This window comes from Scyliorhinus torazame, chromosome 6 (genome assembly GCF_047496885.1).
Source record: "Scyliorhinus torazame isolate Kashiwa2021f chromosome 6, sScyTor2.1, whole genome shotgun sequence".
Classification (NCBI taxonomy): domain Eukaryota; kingdom Metazoa; phylum Chordata; class Chondrichthyes; order Carcharhiniformes; family Scyliorhinidae; genus Scyliorhinus; species Scyliorhinus torazame.
In genome coordinates this window covers 191,049,273-191,068,064 of record NC_092712.1, presented here as the reverse complement: position 1 = coordinate 191,068,064, position 18,792 = coordinate 191,049,273, and the positions used below count along the sequence as shown (strand labels likewise).

The window sequence follows — 18,792 nt, the reverse complement described above, 5'->3', positions numbered from 1 at the left end:
GCTCACCACTTGCTTAATGCCAAAAGGTCCATTTGATAGCATCCAACAGCATGAAAATGGCAATTAACGGTCTGTTTCACAACCTTAATTGGCTTCCACTGCATTCATGTAGGATCACCATCTTGCAGCTTTCCTGCTGGTTGCTTAGGGGCTGGTTTAGCACAGTGGGCTAAACAGCTGGCTTGTAATGCAGAACAAGGCCAGCAGTACAAGTTCAATTCCCGTACCGGCCTCCCCGAACAGGCGCCAGAATGTGACGATTAGGGGTTTTTCACAGTAACTTCATTTAAGCCTACTTGTGGCAATAAGCGATTATTATTATTATTATAATTCCTCCATCAGTTTCTGCCACCAGGAATCTGATTCACTCATTCCCGAGCGATTCTGCTTTGGTGGACTTCATTAAATTTCATCCTTTTTGTGCACTGTTCCCCAACAGGGTGGTGGAAAATATAATCTGTGTGCACTATTTATCTGAATTCCTTAGAACCTGCTTAACACTACCATATGGTTTTATTTATCATTAGACATGAGTGTCACAATTTTAGGCTTTTCCTTTAAATTACTTTGGCTTTCATTTTCTATTTAAAAAATGGTGATTTACACTACATACTGAGCAATCATATCATGAAAATACGCTATATCATTTTATTTCTGACCGGAGACTCACTTGTCTTATTTGACCACCTCACAATGTTTCCCTTTCTCAGTTCCAGCAGGATAATGTCTGAACATCCAACAGAAAAATGCCTAGGAATTTGAGCATGGCCATAAACAGGCACAACAGACATAGAATGACCAAACATCTCAATGCATAGGCCAGAGGAGTCTGCCTCAGGCCTCATCATCGAGCAGCAGTTTGCCTACCAGAGTATTTGAACAGTTGTTGTAGCAATTTACACTGTAAGCTTAATAATTGAACCAGGAATAGACATACAGATATTCATGTTTCATTATCCATGACTGTGTTGAAGTAGTTAATAAAATACCTGTTAATAACACAAAATCTATAGTTTTTATAAAATAAGCTGAGTTAGTCAGTCCTTTGGTTTCTATTGGTATCCAAATTGTCATTGAATATTTATAAACTGTGTCTATTTGTGTGAAACAACTTCAGAGCCAAATGAAGCAATCGGAAATAAAAAGCTACTGGCTTAATCAGTGATCTGCAATTTCCCGGGACGTTTTTGAATAGTTGTGGCATAAGTGTGGCATTTTCCTGTTTAATCAGAGGGAATACCTGCATAACCAATTCTAAAGGTTTTACGTTGAAACATTGCTGCACAAATTCCCTCCATCATTTGCATTGCTTCCGAGGTATATTTAGTGAACCCTTGCTGTTCATTTATGAAGCCCCGCACCAAACAAAGGAACTGCTTTCCTAAATTTAAGTAAATAGTTGGAAGAGTACACCTGAAAATCTACATACCGCACAGCCCACAGTCACTTTACATCAGTGCAACAGAGTTTTTTGGCGGTTAATGTTAATTTTCTTTGTGCTTTTGTTTGAAATGTTCTTAAAACGATTCACAATATAGTTAAATAAAAAGTATCCTGCATCTGAAATTAGTTGGAAACAGTACTCAGTAACAGGAATGGCCTTCACAATGGGCATTGCCCTGCTCTGCATCATAGTGTGAAAGGAAGAGAAGCAACACATCTGTGGTGAATATATTGCTGTAACAATTCACCATGTGCATATCTGTATTACGCTGTTGCCCATGTGGGCTCCACCTATGGACCATTGTAAGGTATTACCTATGATGTAGCATGTTGGGGCCTGTGTGGGCTCTTCCCCTGGCTCCAACGCTTGAGGGGAGATATAAAGAGCAGTCGACCTGTAGGCGGCTCCCCCTAACAGATCAGTCACAGGCAGGCACTGTTCTAGTTGATTAAAGCCACAGTTTACTTCTACTGCTGGTTTCGTGTGAATTGATGGTCGCATCAACATCCAAGAAATGTAGAGCTGGTTTTCACCATTAAGGCGGGAAGCTTTGATCAGGAAATTTCCTGTCTCTATGTAAAAGGTCTCTGCCCGCACTACTTTTGCTCAGGGGAGTGGGAAGGGATCGAGTTGAGTCAACCATCCCTGGGAGTACCTTGGATGCAGCCACAGACACATGTGCGTGCCGAGTCAGTATGGTTAGAAAGTCTACCTTGGTTCTCTGAGATTTCGGCCCAGGTGTATTCAAGGCGGTTCGGCCCTCTAGCCCTTACCCCCCACTCCCTCAGCAACACCCCCCCCCACAATAAGAACATCCACGCCACATCCATAACTCTCATGTTTCTGTCGTAGCCTCCCCATGCCTTTTACTTGGTCTTCCTGTATTTTCCATGCCCACTCACCCACTATGCACTGTAGAATTAATGAATGATATAACTACACTAGCAAGTCTTGAAATGCCCTTATACATTCAAAATCGGTTTTGAAAAACTGCTGCTCTCACAACCCTATAAATGAGCCAATCAGGTTAATCAGACAGAGCCATTAATAATTATCGTTATTGTTGTCACAAGTGGGCTCACATTAACACTGCAATGAAGTTACTGTGACAATCCCCTATAGTACCAATAACAGAATCTTTAGCTCACTTCAAACCTCTTCATCTTGTTCAAATAAAGATACAAATATTGAAAGAAAAAGGGAAGAAACTAATAACTTCTTATAACCGCATAAAGATGTTAATAAATCAAAGCAGACACCCCACTTTCACCTGTGAATACAGATCGCTCTTGAGCTAATCCATTAATAAGTCTTAGAACTCAGCCAGGCATTCACAATGAGGTAATCTGTGAACTAGATCAACAGAAACAGGTGGGCAGTCAGCTGTTTCTTCACATGGCCTTATAAAAGAAACATAGAAAATAAAAGCAGCAATAGGTCCTGCGAGCCTGCTCCGCCATTCATTATGTTATAGGCTGATCATCCAACTCAGTAACCTGTTGTCACTTTCCCCACATATCCTTTGATCCCTTTAGCCCCAAGGGCTATGTGGTAGTCTGTGTTAGGAGGATTACGGTACCTAGTAATGCCGGAATACCATTGGTGGAGAATGTACTTGTTCCCATTGGATAAGATTGCATTTTAGCTCCGCCTTGCAAGGCGGGGTATAAGAGCCCGTGCTGCCTCAGCAGCTTTCTTCTGTACCTGCGCTGCTGGGGGAAACATCTAGCGTATTAGCCTTCAATTGTCTCCAATCTCGTTTCTGAGGTTATTGATTGTGCATCAATTTAATACGCTATATTTAAAAGAATGGAGCTCCCGAAGTGTCTGCAACTCAGCCGCCACGCGGCAAACTCAGCGGCAACCTTCAAGCACTGGCTGGCGTGTTTTAACGAATACCTCGAACGGCCGAAAACACACCAACGGGAGAACAGAAACTGCAAGTCCTGCACTCGAGGGTGAGCCCAGACATTTACACCCTCATCGAGGAAGCGGACAACTTCGATGCAGCAATGGAGCTGCTGAAAGGACATTATATTCGCCCGGTAAACCAGGTCTACGCTCGACATCTGCTAGCGACGAGGCGACAAATCACTGGAGAATCGCTGGAAGAATTCTACTGTGCGCTCCTGGTGTTGGGGAGAAACTGCAGTTCTCCACAGGTTTCGGCGAGCGACCACACAGAACTTTTGATCAGGGACGCTTTTGTTGCAGGTATGCTGTCCTCCCAAATCCTCCAGCGATTGCTGGAGAAAGACACCCTGGACCTCAAGGAGGCACGGGCCCTTGCCGGCTCCCGAAACGCCCGCGCTTACATCCCCAACAGCACGGCAGCCCCCTGGGCAGCGTGGAACCCCCCCCCCCCCGCGGCCGACCCTGAGACATCTCCCATCCCCCCACAAGCTTGTGCTGCAAGGCGGCCTAGCAACCCCGGGGGGTCCCGCTGCTATTTGTGCGGGCATGCCAAGCACCCCTGACAGCGCTGTCCGGCCCGCGCATCGACCTGCAAGGGATGCGGTAAAAGGGGCCACTTTGTGGCGGTATGCCAGGCCCGGGCAGTCGCTGCTGTCTCCGTTGGCGAATGCGGACTGCCACCACAATCCTCTCCACGGTCACCGTGCGGCCAGCGGGCACCGCCATCTTCCTCCTCCAGGGCCACGTGCGGCCACTGGGCGCCGCCATCTTGTCCATCCGACGCCACGTGCAATGGATCGGCGCCGCCATTTTGTGCACCCCCAGCCATGTGCGACCAATGGGCGCCGTCATCTTGGATGGACTCCCAGGACCCAGCTCGGCTGACCACACACCGCCCGAAGAGAACAATCAACTGCTGCCACGAGTAGCCTCGGTGACCCTGGACCAGTCTCGGCCCCGAACACTATCGACTGCTACGACGACAGTGCTTATCAACGGGCAAGAAACTTCCTGCCTAATCGACTCTGGGAGCACGGAGAGCTTCATACACCCCGACACGGTAAGACACTGTTCTCTCCCCGTCCACCCCGTTAATCAAAAAATCTCCCTGGCCTCCGGATCTCACTCAGTGGATATCAAGGGGTTTTGTATAGCTAACCTCACAGTCCAAGGGAGCTCAAAAACTACCGACTCTACGTCCTTCCCCACTTCTACGCGGCCACACTCCTAGGATTGGATTTTCAGTGTAACTTCCAAAGACTAACGTTCAAATTCGGTGGCCCTATACCCCCCTCACTGTCTGCAGCCTCGCGACCCTCAAGGTCGATCCTCCCTGCCTGTTTGTGAACCTCACCCCGGATTGCAAACCTGTCGCCACCAGGAGCAGACGGTATAGTGCCCAGGACCGGATTTTTATTAGGTCAGAGGTCCAACGGTTACTGAAGGAAGGTGGAAGGAAGCCCCTGGAGAACTCAAGTCGTGGTGGTAAAGACCGGGGAGAAGCATAGGATGGTCATCGACTACAGTCAGACCATCAACAGGTTTACACAACTCGATGTGTACCCTCTCCCCCGCATATCCAACCTGGTCAACAGGATCGCACATTACAAGGTCTTCTCCACGGTGGATCTTAAGTCCGCCTACCACCAGCTCCACATCCGCACTAGTAACCGCAAATACACTGCCTTCGAAGCAGATGGGCGGCTCTACCACTTCTTAAGGGTTCCCTTTGCTTTCACTAATGGGGTCTCGGTCTTCCAGCGAGAGATGGACCGAATGGTTGACTGATACGGTTTACGGGCCACATTCCCGTACCTCGATAACATCACCATCTGCGGCCACGACCAGCAGGACCATGACACCAACCTCCGAATATTCCTCCAAACCACAAAAATCCTAAACCTAACGTATAACAAGGATAAATGCGTGTTTAGCACCGATCGCCTAGCCATCCTCGGCTACGTAGTGCGTAATGGAGTGATAGGCCCCGACCCTGAACGCATGCGCCCCCTTAAGGAGTTCCCCCTCCCGCACTGCTCCAAGGCCCTGAAGCGCTGCCTAGGCTTTTTTTCTTACGATGCCCAGTGGGTCCCCAACTATGCGGACAAGGCTCGTCCACTGATCAATCCAGTTTTTCCCCTGTCGATAGAGGCCCGCCAGGCCTTCAGCCACATCAAAGCAGACATTGCAAAGGCCACGATGCACGCCATCGACAAGTCCCTCCCATTCCAGGTCGAGAGCGACGCGTCCGACGTAGCTCTGGCGGCCACCCTCAACCAAACGGGCAGACCCGTGGCCTTCTTCTCACGCACCCTCCACACCTCCGAAATCCGCCATTCCTCAGTTGAAAAGGAGGCCCAAGCCATAGTAGAAGCTGTGCGACATTGGCGGTATTACCTGGCCAGCAGGAGATTCACTCTCCGCACTGACCAACGGAACGTTGCTTTCATGTTCGATAATGCACAGTGGGGCAAGATAAAAAACGACAAGATCTTACGGTGGAGGATCGAACTCTCCACCTACAACTATGAGATCTTGTATCGCCCCGGGAAGCTAAATGAGCCTCCTGATGCCCTATCCTTCAGCACATGTGCCAACGCACAAGTGGACCGCCTCCGAGCCCTCCACGAGGACCTCTGCTACCCGGGGTCACTCGATTTTTCCACTTCATCAAGACCCGCAACCTGCCCTACTCCATCGAGGAGGTCAGGACAGCCACCAGGGATTTCCAAATCTGCGCGGAGTGCAAGCCGCACTTCTACAGGCCAGAGAAAGCGCACCTGATAAAGGCTTCCCGTCCCTTTGAACGCCTCAGTATGGATTTCAAAGGCCCCCTCCCCTCCACCGACCACAACACATACTTCCTGAACGTTATTGACGAATACTCCCGTTTCCCTTTCGCCATCCCCTGCCCCGACATGACCGCAACCACCGTCATAAAAGCCCACCATGGTATCTTTACGCTGTTCCGTTTCCCCGCCTACATACACAGTGATAGGGGGTCCTCCTTTATAAGCGATGAACTGCGTCAATTCCTGCTCAGCAAGGGCATGCCTCGAGCAGGACGACCAGTTACAACCGCTGGGGAAACGGACAGGTAGCGAGGGAGAACGGAACGGGTCTGGAAGACGTTCCTACTGGTCCTGCGGACCAGGAATCTACCAGTCTCTCGCTGACAGGAAGTCCTCCCGGATGCCCTCCATTCCATCCGGTCACTGCTATGTACCATGACCAACCAAACGCCTCACGAACGTCTCCTTGTTTTCCCCAGGAAGTCCTCCTCTGGGACCTCGCTCCCTACCTGGCTGGCAGCTCCCGGACCCATCATGCTCCGAAAACACGTGTGGGCGCACAAATCGGACCCATTGGTCGAGAGGGTCCATCTCCTCCACGCTAACCCTCAGTATGCCTACGTGGCGTACCTCGACGGCCGACAGGATACGGTCTCCCTACGGGACCTCTCGCCCACTGGATCCCCACACACACCCCTGCCACCAACCCCACCCTCCGTCCAACCGGCGCACCCCACAGCCGACCCCTTCCCAGGTGGATCGGTTCTTCCAGAGGCCCAGTCTAGGCCCTGCCCACCGGCGCACCCCACAGCTGCCCTCTTCCCAGGCCAGTCGGCCATTCCACCAGCCACGTCTAGGGGTGATGAAGCTGCCGCAGAAGCCAAAACCACACTCCCGGAGTCACATGTCAGTCCCGCAATCCCAGGAATCAGTCTGATAAACTTGCTGAACTCTGTCTTTAGCAAGAACATCTTTCCTCAGATAGGAGACCAAAACTGCACATAATATTCCAAGTGTGGTCTCACCAAGGCTCAGTATAATTGCAGTATGATATCCCTGCTTCTGTACTCGAATCCTCTCGCGATGAAGGCCAACATACCATTTGCCTTCTTTACCACCTGCTGCACCTGCATGTTTACTTTCAGTGACTGATATACTCGCACGCCCTGGTCTCATTGCACAATCCCCAAATATCATTAATATTTGATGAAAATTGCCAGCTAGTGCGGGGGAGAGGATGTTGGGCAGGAATCCCAGAATTGGGTCCCATCCATCACTTCTGAAGTCCTCTGAAGTCAGTCTGACTCTGAGAAAATTAGGCCCTTAGAGTGAGGTGCCACGACAGAGGACAGCAACCCACTCTCTATTACCCATATTGATAGTGCTGTATTGGCACTTATTTGATGTTGTTTATGAAGTTCTGCCATGGGCAAATGGGCTCTGCAGAAAATATTAGTTACCATTGGCAATACAGCTGGGCAGCCAGATTCCAGTTGTGTCCTGGACAGTTTGATTTTTTGCTTGCCTGGCTACTGTCGGGGACCGGATGGCTTCACATCTGGTATTTTAATCCATAGTTTACTTATCTTAGTGAGGCACCAGCAGGGGCCTCTACTTTCTTTCATCAGCAGCCATGCGATGGGATGAGGCACCAGAATCAGGTAGGTTTTATATGTTTTAATACTTTTTTCACCCTGTCCCCAAACCCGTGGTCTCTCCTAAAAGGTGCGGAATCTCAAAAACGGGATGGCATTATGCTTGTACATGATGATGTCACAAGTGTAAGTGTGGACATCGCCCAGCATATTTCATAAAGGGGTCTGGCTAGTCACCCTAAGTACAGGGCAGAAACCAGTCCAAGTTTCAGTGTAATTTCTGCACAAGTGAGATCTAGGGAATTAAAGGTGCTTTTTCTTATAGTAATTCATTTGCCAGCCACTGGGATGAAACTGTTCAAGTCATTTTATTCAGGGAACGTAACCAAAAGAAACTTTACCTCATCAGACTGGATTGAGTTCAAATCTAGGGGTGAAAAGATAATGTTCCAATCCAGTTCACTACCCAATTTCCCCAAGTTAACACTTTGATCGTACTGACTTTGTACCATGATCTTTGGAAAAAAATAAATGCTCCTCCTCCCCTAAAAGCAGAAAGCAGACACTTTCATATTATACTGTTGTACTGCTCCTTAATTTTTTATTTACTTTTTATAAATTTTGAGTACCCAATTCACTTTTTCCAATTAAGGGGCAATTTTAGCATGTTCAATCCACCTACCCTGCACATCTTTGTGTTGTGGGGGCAAAACCCATGCAATCACGGGGAGAATGTGCAAACTCCACATGGACAGTGACCCAGAGCCAGCATCGAACCTGGGACCTCGGCGCCGTGAGACTGCAGTGCTATCACTGCGCCACCCTACTGCCCTGTCCTGCTCCTTAATTAGAGTTGGGGATGAGGAGGAAGGAATCTTCTACATTCATTTGTTAAATGTACCATGTTTTTGCTTTGTTAGGCTACAGCAGTAAGAGGCACTCAAGTTACCTTACCATAATAGTTGAATGAGTGTACATATTGTCTTTCAGGTGGCAGTTCCCATCATTCGGAAGGACAATACCACCCAATTTGCTGTCAAGTGCCAAGTGCGATAGCTGATCAGTTATCAGCAGCAGCAAATGTTTTGCGTCCTTACGCCATCCTATTTCACTCTAAAGCAAAGAAAAGGCCAAATTGAATAAACCTAGTACACAGAAACTGTTTGTATGTCTTACATTGTAATGTGGCCTCATTCATCACAGGACTCTCAGGCCGAAACTGAACTTGAGCCTCGGGACGAAAAAGTGGTATCAATACAAAGCCACATCCCCATTCTGTAAATTATTTTTCCATAATGATTTGAATACTTGGGAATTAAACATGTTTGCAGCCAGCATTCCAACAACAGGGACAGCATTGTTCAGATACGGAATAAAGCTATCTCAAATCTGCCACAAAAATGAAGGGTATTTTCTGCTATCGTTTAATGGTAACAATGACAGAGATTGGCTCAGGAGGTGGAGATAAGCAGAAATTGCAAACATTTCCCTTTCTGTGTAAAGACCTGTAAGTCTTATAAATGAGATTACAGAGTATTGTACATCAGTTTCCTAACCAAATAAATTAAAACTAAACAAAAATGAGCTCACTCGCTATGTTGGAGGGAACAACCAAACTCTTTGATGGACGATCCGTTCAATATGGACTTTGGTGCGATTGCTACATTAATTGTTTCAGTGCTGCAGCTGGTGGGGAAGGGCTGCCAGCACACACAGAGCCCAAATTTAAACACCGAACCCACCAATGATTGACATTTAAATCAGCTGAACAGCATTGAATTCAGGGGCGCGTTAAACAGATGAATTAAATGAGACAATCAATTGTATGTTTAGGTTTCCTCATGGGAAATCAAATATCTTGCATAGGTTGAATAAATTATAAGCTGGAAGAAGACTAGAGCTCATCAAAAAGATGAGCAAAATAGGGGCATCACAGTGGGTTAGCCCTGCTGCCTCACGGCACCGAGGTCCCAAGTTCGATCCTGGCTCTGGGTCACTGTCCGTGTGGAGTTTACACATTCTCCCCGTGTTTGCATGGGTTTCACCTCCACAACCCAAAGATGTGCAGGGTAGGTGGATTGGCCACACTAACTTACCCCTTAATTGGAAAAAATAATTGGGTACTCTAATTTTATTTTTAAAAAGTTGAGCAAAATATAATTTCCAATCCAAACTATACAGCAGCTGATGCAACTTTCAAATGTTACTTTTGTTTCTGATTTCAAAATTTAGGAAAACTAAACGCAAAAGTTGATTCAGTTTTAATTCCAAATCTATAAATTAACAACTGGTATTTATATCTTGCCCTAATCCCAAGGTAATTTGCTGAGGCATTATAAAACAAAAAGAGATATAAGATTGGATAATCAAAAGTTTGTTTAAAGAAGGGACTTACAAATAATGTGGAGAAGTGAAGAGGTTTAAGGGGGGAATTCCAGAGCTTAGAGCCTAGGTTGCTGAAGACACAACCCCAGTGGTGAAGTGATTAAAATTGTGGATGCTCACGGGAAAAAGAATTGAATTTATAAATCACCTTCGCAACCACCAGATGTCTCAAAGCACTTTACGGTCAATGAAATACTCTTTAAAGTGTAGTCACAGTTGTAACGCAAGAAAAGCAGACAAAAATGTTGCCCAGCAAGCTCTTGCAATGCAATAATGATTGTTTTTTTTCTTTTGCATGAGAGATAATTTTAGCCAGGACACCAGGATAATACTCCCCCGCTCTTGTTTGATAGTGCCATAGATCGTTTATGTCCACCTGAGGGGGCAAAAGGGTCTCTGTTTAACACCCTATCCGAAAGACAGAACCTCTGCCAGTGCAGCACTGGAGTTGCTATTGATTTTTGTACTCGTCCTGGAGCGTGACTTGAACTCATAACCTTCTGAGGCAGAGCCAAGAATGCTACCAACTGAGCCACAGTTGACGCTACTGTTTGGAATTAAATGAGTGCAAATGTCTCAGAGAGTTATGGGGCGTGAGGACATTGCAGAGAAAGGGAGAGGCCAAGCGATGGAGGGGTTTGAAAACAAGGATGAAAATTTTAAAACCGAGGTGTTGCTTAACTGGGAGCCAATGTAGTTCAGCAAGCACAGAGAGGAAATAGGTGAACAAGATTTGGTTACGAGTTAGAGCAGCAGTCAGCAGGCTTTTGAATGACCTCAAGAATATGCAGGGTAGAATGCGGGAGACCAGCCAAGAACATATCGGAAAAGTCGAGCCATGAGATAACAAAGGCATGAATGAGGGTTTCGGCAGCAGAATAGCTGTAACAGGGCAGTGATGAGCAATGTTACATTGGTGAAACTAGGTAGTCTTAGTGATGGCACAAATTTATGGCTGGAAGCTCATCTCAGTGTCAAAATGACATCAAGGTCAAGAACAGTCTGGGTTAATCTCAGACTGTTGCCAAGGAGAGTGATAAAGTACTGAAGGAGCGGAGTTTGTAGTGAAGATAATTGTTTCAGTCTTATCACTATTTAATTGGAACAAATTCTAGCTCATCGCGTACTGGACGTTGGATAAGTAGCTTGACAATTTGGAGACAGTGGAGAATGTGAGAGAGGTGGTGCCGAGGGAGGTATGGTGAGGTATAGCTCAGTGTCGTCAGTGTACATGCAGAAACTTTTGCTGTGTTTCCGGATGTTGTTGGCAAAGGTCAGTTGTGGTGACAAGGTGAGAAATAGGAAGAGACCGCAGATAGCTTCGTAGGAGGCACCAAAGGTAGCTGCAGGAATGGGAGGAGAAGCCATTGATGATGTGATCAACTGTGTCAAATTACAGTCTTGTTGTCATAATTTAAAGTGCCCCAAAAGTGTAAGTCCACCTCTGCATCTGGTGCAAAATGCACATGGCAATGGCTGGAGAAGTGGTTCAGGAGGGAAAGTTTGTATTCCCAAGATAGGCAAACCAGTTCTGAAATAGGAATGATCTACACAGAATGAATGGGGTTAATCTAAAAAGGCTAGGGCTAGTGGTCTCACTGGGAACATAAATTTCTATGGCAAGGGAATACAACGACAACAATCGGACAAATAGCTTAGGCTAGGGCAAGATTGGGAGTTAAATATTCCAGGTCACAATATATTTGTGAGGAATGGATTTGGAAAAAAGGTAGGCTGGCGATAAATTAGAAATTCCATTGTCGCACTAAGATACCAGGGTAGTCATTAGTCCTTCAAATCGAACATAACATCTGCCAGGCTTCATGCTTTGTGTCCTCACATATCTGAGCAGGCCTATCTTGGAGTCACAGGTCTTTTGACAAGAATTGCACTGAGGAAAGGGTATCCTTGAGCCGCAATTCTGCTCTCTCACTCCTACTTTTGTTGTCTCGCTGCAACAGAGTTTATGTGGTCAGTTTCTGGTTGTGTTGCAGCTTTCTGGATGTAACTCCGCCACATACTTGCTGCAGGTTCCTCCCACGCACTTGATGTCAATTTGTCCCCTTTTCAATTAAGCCTTCAGAGTCCAAGAAACATTTTCTCTGCCCTCTTCCGCGCTTAAGTGCCTCCATAGGTTGTGAAAAGAGAAACTGCTTCAGAAGTTGATTATTTGCTATGAGGAAGCAGTGTCCAGACCAGCGGAACAGATTTCACATAATTATGGTTGCGATGATGGAGGAACTGGCTTCAGTGAGAGTGCTGGAGTTTATTAGCCTGCCTTCCCACTTGACTTTGTGTATCCTACAGAGACACTACTGGTGGAAATTCTTCAGTGGTCGGAAGTGCCTTTAATAGGTGACGAAGTCTCACAGCCAGATAAAAAGGTTTTGACGACAACAGCATTGCAGACTTTGTCCTCTTATGAAGTTTTTATTTATTTATTTATTTATTTCAATTCAGTGTACCCAATTCATTTTTTACAATCAAGGGGCAATTCAGCGTGGCCTATCCATCTACCCTGCACATCTTTGGGTTGTGGGGGTGAAACCCACGGGGAGAATGTGCAAACTCCACGCGGACAGTGACCCAGGGCCAGGATCGAACCTGGGACCTCGGTGCCATGAGACAGCAATGCTAACCACTCTGCCACCGTGCTGCCCGTCCTCTTATGAAGTTGAAGATCCGGTTATGAAGTTTCGGGAAGGCTGCACTGGTAGGGCTGATTCTGTGCTGGATCTCCTCTTCAATAGTGGCCATTTGAGGAAGGTAGCTGTTGAGAGATGGAAAGTGTTCAATGACTTCTAAAGTCTCTCCTTCAATAACACTAGCTGCAGAGATAGGTACCTTTCCAGGGAGCACTGGAGAGACCATCTCTTTTGTTTAGAGTTAGAAAGGTTGAGTGCAGTCTGAATGTCACTTGCAGTGTGGGCCCCAACTTCGCAGTCATCAGCATGTTGTAAGTTGTGGATATGCTGTAGAATCACCTTACTCTTGGCTCTCAGCCTGTTGAGATTGAAATGCTTCCTGTCAAGAGAAGACTTACTCATGACCCCTTGTGGAAGTTGAGTTACTTGACTAGGCTGAGAGAGATAGCGAAGAGAGTTGCCACAATCACACAGCCTTGCTCAAATCTCAATATGTGTCATCAGAAATTTGTGGTGGGTCGAGAAGACCAATTAAATCCATGCTACGCAGACCTGCATGTAATGTGTAGATTCTTCCAAACCACCAAGACTATCAATGGAACAAAAACAAATGTTCCCTCCTTGACCCCAAATTGAAGCTGGCAATACTCTTCTCAAAGACAATGCAGCTATCCAAGACAGTTGGAGGAGCAACAACCGAATCTTCTGAAATCGGGGGTTAACAACATCAAAACAATTCCTCAACAGTTTGGGAGATCAACTTTGGGGATTCTGCCAGCACTTGCTGAGACACAAAAGGCTATCCAACAGATGAAGAATAACAAGGCATGTGGTCCGGGAAATGTTCTTGCAGCGATTTATAAAGCTGGTGGTCATGAAATGTCGCTCAAACTCTCAAAACATTTCCCAAAATCAGGGAGAAAGAAATACTGCCTGCCATCATTCAAGAACTGTGATAAATCAATATTTGGGAACTACAGAGGATATCCCTTTTGTCCATGTGGAAAAGGTTCTTACAAATCCTCCTGCACTGCCTCCTACCCGTGAGGAAAGGCATTGTTCCGGACACTCAATGTGGTTTCCAGCCATTCAGAGGAATCATAGAAAGGATCTTTGAAGTGTAACAAATCTAAGAAAAAGGTCTTCAGCTACAGTAAGAGCTTTGCATGGCATTTATTGGTCTGTCAAAGGACTTAGACTCCAAGTGCAAAACATTTGCAAGTCTTTGGATGGCTAATAAAATTTGTTACTATCTTGCGGCTCCTGCATGACAGTATGACAGAAACTTTGCAATGGTTTGGAGACAAGCCCTTACATATCCGGACACGAGTAAATTAAGGATGTGTGATTACGCCAATTCTTCCACCAGGGTATAAGGAAGATATAGGCAGTAGCATCAAAGTTGGATTTCTTTGACAAGACAAAAGAAGTAGTAAGGGAGCTGCTCCTCTATTTGGAAAATGTCACAGGCCACCAAACAGTGAAAAGGAGATGGAGGAAGAAATATTTAGAGAAATTAGGGAAAAGAACAGGATCATATAATAAGTGAATTTAATTATCCAAAGACAAACTGGGGTAAGAGTACTGCGAGTGGGAAAGAAGGACTTCTATACAATGTGATCCTCCATACACGTTTTTAGTTCAACAAGAAAATATGTGGAATTTAGTTGCAAAAACTAAGTGAAGAAAGGAAGGGTAGGGGAAAATCCAAGAAACAGCAATCATAGCACATATTTAATGTATTTTTTAAATTAACTGCAAATTGTAAGCGACTTGAGATGGGCATTGACAGGTTAATAGATTAAACTTCAACTTCGGTTTAGTTACTCAATGTAGAGAAACTTGGTATATTTTGAAAGGAAGAACATGGAAGGTTAATATACGCTCAATGAGAAAACTTTGAAATAAACAGAGGAACAGGAGGACATGGAACTCAGAACAAGATAACAATGCTGCATATATGTTTAATAGGTAAGGATATAGAATGCAAAATGAAAGGGATAATCCATTATGTATACATTTTGGCTACTGTACTTGAGGAGGAATGAAAAGACCACGGGGAGTCAGAGAAGTGGTTAATCCAGGGACAAAATGTTTTACTCACAGAGACTAGAAACAACAGAGAATTTCCATTAGAAAAAAGATTGTTAAGAACTCCCATTTAGGTGTTCAAATTTTTCAATAGGCCATTTACTGGTCAATGAGTCAGTAACTCAAGAGCATACATCAAAGATTATCACCAAAAGGACAAGAAAGAAAGTAGGAGAATTTTAGCTCAAGATTGGAGTCGGTTTCCAAAACTGCTGCCAAGTCCGAATAGTTTTTAAAAGGTGGATAAATACTTGAAAAGGGGAAAAGGACAAAGCAATGGGATTATGGGATAGGTCTTTCTGGGGAGTGGGAAGAAATACATGAGGCTGATTGGTCTTCACTATGCTATTCCCAATTCTCTTCTCGCACCCCTCTATGCTATGGTTTTCTTCTATGCTGCACGTTTCTCTCAGTAAAATTTTCCTGGGCATAAGTGTACTGCAAGTAGCCAATATTAGAAAATCAGACAGATAAACATGCTTGGAAATGAAATCAACACATTTTCCTTCCGCTTTCTCATTATTCAATGGTAATTCTCCAAAATGGGAAGGACACAATTATGAGATAATGTGCTACATCTAAGGTCCAAGGAACTAGAAAATGCTACTTGTAATATTAGCATACAAACAATTACAGCAGATAACATTCCTTTATCTTTAAATAGTAGATCGAACCTGTTTATTTTTAAGAACACATTGCATGTTCATGCCCCAATAGGCCAAAAAAATAATTTTCAGGCCAAGAACTCCTAAACAACTCAGCAGACTGCTGGAAGAAAACTAACATTAGATTCAGAGCAAATACTGTAACAATGTAGTTCAAAATAATTTTTTTAAAGGGTCAAATAAAAATAACAAGTAAGATGTATTGTTTGGTCTTTGCAGTAATATGATTCAGCTACAACAATTTTTTAAAATCCATCCAGCTCTCTGTCCTTGGAAGAACTGTAATCTTGTATGTGATTACTGCAAGTTTCAATGAAATTCACGTTCAGGTGGTTTCCAGTGTGATAACAGGGAGGCTTTTCTGAATGAAGGTCAGCATGAAGGAATGAAAGTCCACTTCTTACATGTAACCGACTATAAACTGGGGCAAAATTCTCCGGAAACAGCGCGATGTCCGCCGACTGGCGCCCAAAACGGCGCAAATCAGTCAGGCATCGCGCCGCCCCAAAGATGCGGAATGCTCCGCATCTTTGGGGGCCGAGCCCCAACCTTAAGGGGCTAGGCCGGCGCCGGACGAATTTCCGCCCCGCCAGCTGGCGGAAAAGGCCTTTGCTGCCCCGCCAGCTGGCGCGGAAATGACATCCCCGGGCGGCGCATGCGCGGGAGCGTTAGCGGCCGCTGACGGCATTCCCGCACATGCGCAGTGGAGAGAGTCTCTTCTGCCTCCGCCATGGTGGAGACCGTGGCGGAGGCGGAAGGGAAAGAGTGCCCCCATGGCACAGGCCCGCCCGCGGATAGGTGGGCCCCGATCGCGGGCCAGGCCACCTTGGGGGCACCCCCCGGGGCCAGATCGCCCCGTGCCCCCCCCCAGGACCCCGGAGCCCGCCCGCGCCGCCTTGTCCCACCGGTAAGGTAGGTGGTTTAATCTATGCCGGCGGGACAGTCATTTTAGCAGCGGGACTTCGGCCCATCCGGGCCGGAGAATCGCGGGGGGTGGCCCGCCAACCGGCACGGCGCAATTCCTGCCCCCGCCGAATATCCGGTGGTGAAGAATTCGGCAACCGGCGGGGGCGGGATTCACGCCAGCCCCCGGCGATTCCCCGACCCGGCGGGTGGTCGGAGAATCGCGCCCCTGGTTCCTCATATTAGCTATAATTGAGCTTCTTCGGCAAAACAAAACATTTTAATATCAATTTATTGGCTGTGTCCAACAAAGCTCACCTCACAAACAGCAACTTGGAGCAATGCATCCAACCCTCCCTCGGGTGTGTCCTCATTTCCAGAAATTCTTTGTTTCTCCACTGCATTTCTGAATTCAGTTATATTATCAGTCAGAGATAACACATGCATAAACCCATGTGCCGGCAGACAGGATGTTTCGTAAATACTGCATTTAAAAGAAGATTAAATAAAACAGGTACTTTGATAATAATCAAAAATGATATTGAACACATAACTGTCAGCAATTATTACCTGCACGGATTGATAAGCTTGTCTGGATGAATGTTAATAAATGGCGACACTGGCTTATCAACAAATGATCCAAACCCAAATCGGAAATCACTGGAATATTTAGCCATCTTTTGTGACAGAGAATGTCCCATGGAGTGTAATCTTTCTAAATTAGCCACCATTGATGCTGATGTGTCAACCAAAAGATAGAGGTCCACCGGATAGTCGCTCAGTTGCCGAACTTTCACTACAAAGCTTGCCTCATTGCCTGTTTGACAAAAGGTATGAAAAAACAGCACATTTAGCATCAGGCATACAGACATTATTTGTGAGAGAAAATTTAAAAAATGTAAATGCTGAGAATCTGAAAGGTAAATAAAGTCTGAAAATGCACAGTTAGTATCTTAAAATTGTTAAGACAATCAATTTTCTCTGTTCAGATGGAACCTGAATTATATATTAGATATACTGTCTATATTAATGAGACAGAAAAAGATAAACCAGAGGAATTGACCGTCACATTTCTATCAGAATTTCAATTTTATGCACATTCCTTAACATCTCTAAAGCTATAGTTACGCTAGTAGATCTCGCAGCAGGATCCCCCCCACCCCCTCACCCCCCCCTCACCCCACACCCCCTCACCCACCACCCCCCCCCTCACCCCCACCCCACCCCCCCCTCACACCCCCCCACCCCCCCAACCCCCCCCTCACACCCCCCCTCACCCCCCCCCCTCACCCCCCCTTCACACACCCCCCTCACACACCCCCTCACACCCCCCCTCACAACTCCCCCCCTCACCCCCCCCTCACACCCCCCCCCTCACACACCCCCCACCCCCTCACACCCCCCACCCCCTCACACCCCCTCACACCCCCTCACACCCCCTCACACCCCCCACCCCCCCTCACACCCCCCACCCCCCCTCACACCCCCCACCCCCCCTCACACCCCCCACCCCCCCTCACACCCCCCACCCCCCCTCACACCCCCCACCCCCCCTCACACCCCCCACCCCCCCTCACACCCCCCACCCCCTCACCCCCGGTGGCATGTATTGTAGCAGCAGAGGCACCCCACCAGTGGTGGGATCTTCCAGTCCCGCCTTTGTCAATAGGGTTTCCCATTGATCGCCCCCTCCACCACAAAGGAACACACAGCGGGGGGGGTGGGGGGGGGGGGGGGTCACTGTCGGCAGGACCAGAAAAATCTGGCCAGATTTTCTGCAGAGGGAGCCTGAGACTGGAGTATATAGTTGTGATATTTAGTGTTAACCTAATCTATTTTGTTAAGATCACTGTTCAAGTATTTCTCATGGAGAAGTGGTCCAAATAGGCAATTGGAGCTTCTTGTAAACTCCTGAAATCAATTAGAGGACAATGTAATTGCTTCCAAATGTCTAGCATCTTTTCCTATACAAAATGGCTATCCACACCCTGATGAATTGTCTTGGTCAACTATTATTTCCTTCACATCTATTTTCTAATAATCCCACATGCTGCAACTCCTCTGACTTCAGCTGAGCTAGAGGCAGTCCGTTTGTTTCCCTGCTCTGACACAGGAGATGCCCATCATAAACAATCTCTGGATTTTGGAGGCGGTGAGGGCCTCGCCAAAGACCACCTGACCTACTGCTGCCCAGGGACAGCCTAAATAAGCAGGACACAAGGCAGCATTTGGTCTCTGTCTGAGGAAGGGAGATGCAAGTGCTGAGAAGTGGGAGTGCTGCTGAGTCCCTATTGCCATGTGGCCCATCCCCTCTCCCTTCTCACTGTTCATCTGTACTTTCCTAATAGCCAAGAGCTG

The 18,792-nt window shown here is 46.6% G+C and overlaps 1 protein-coding gene across 1 annotated transcript in view; it reads right to left on the bottom strand.

The window, feature by feature from the left end:
- Positions 1–18,792, bottom strand: part of itgb8 (integrin, beta 8) — a 138,408-nt gene that overhangs the window by 105,806 nt on the left and 13,810 nt on the right. The window contains exons 4-6 of the mRNA XM_072509202.1: positions 17,005–17,251; positions 16,753–16,918; positions 8,700–8,858 (exon numbers count right to left, since the gene is read on the bottom strand). Of these exons, the coding sequence (XP_072365303.1) occupies positions 8,700–8,858; positions 16,753–16,918; positions 17,005–17,251 (572 nt within the window). The remainder of the gene's footprint in view (positions 1–8,699; positions 8,859–16,752; positions 16,919–17,004; positions 17,252–18,792) is intronic.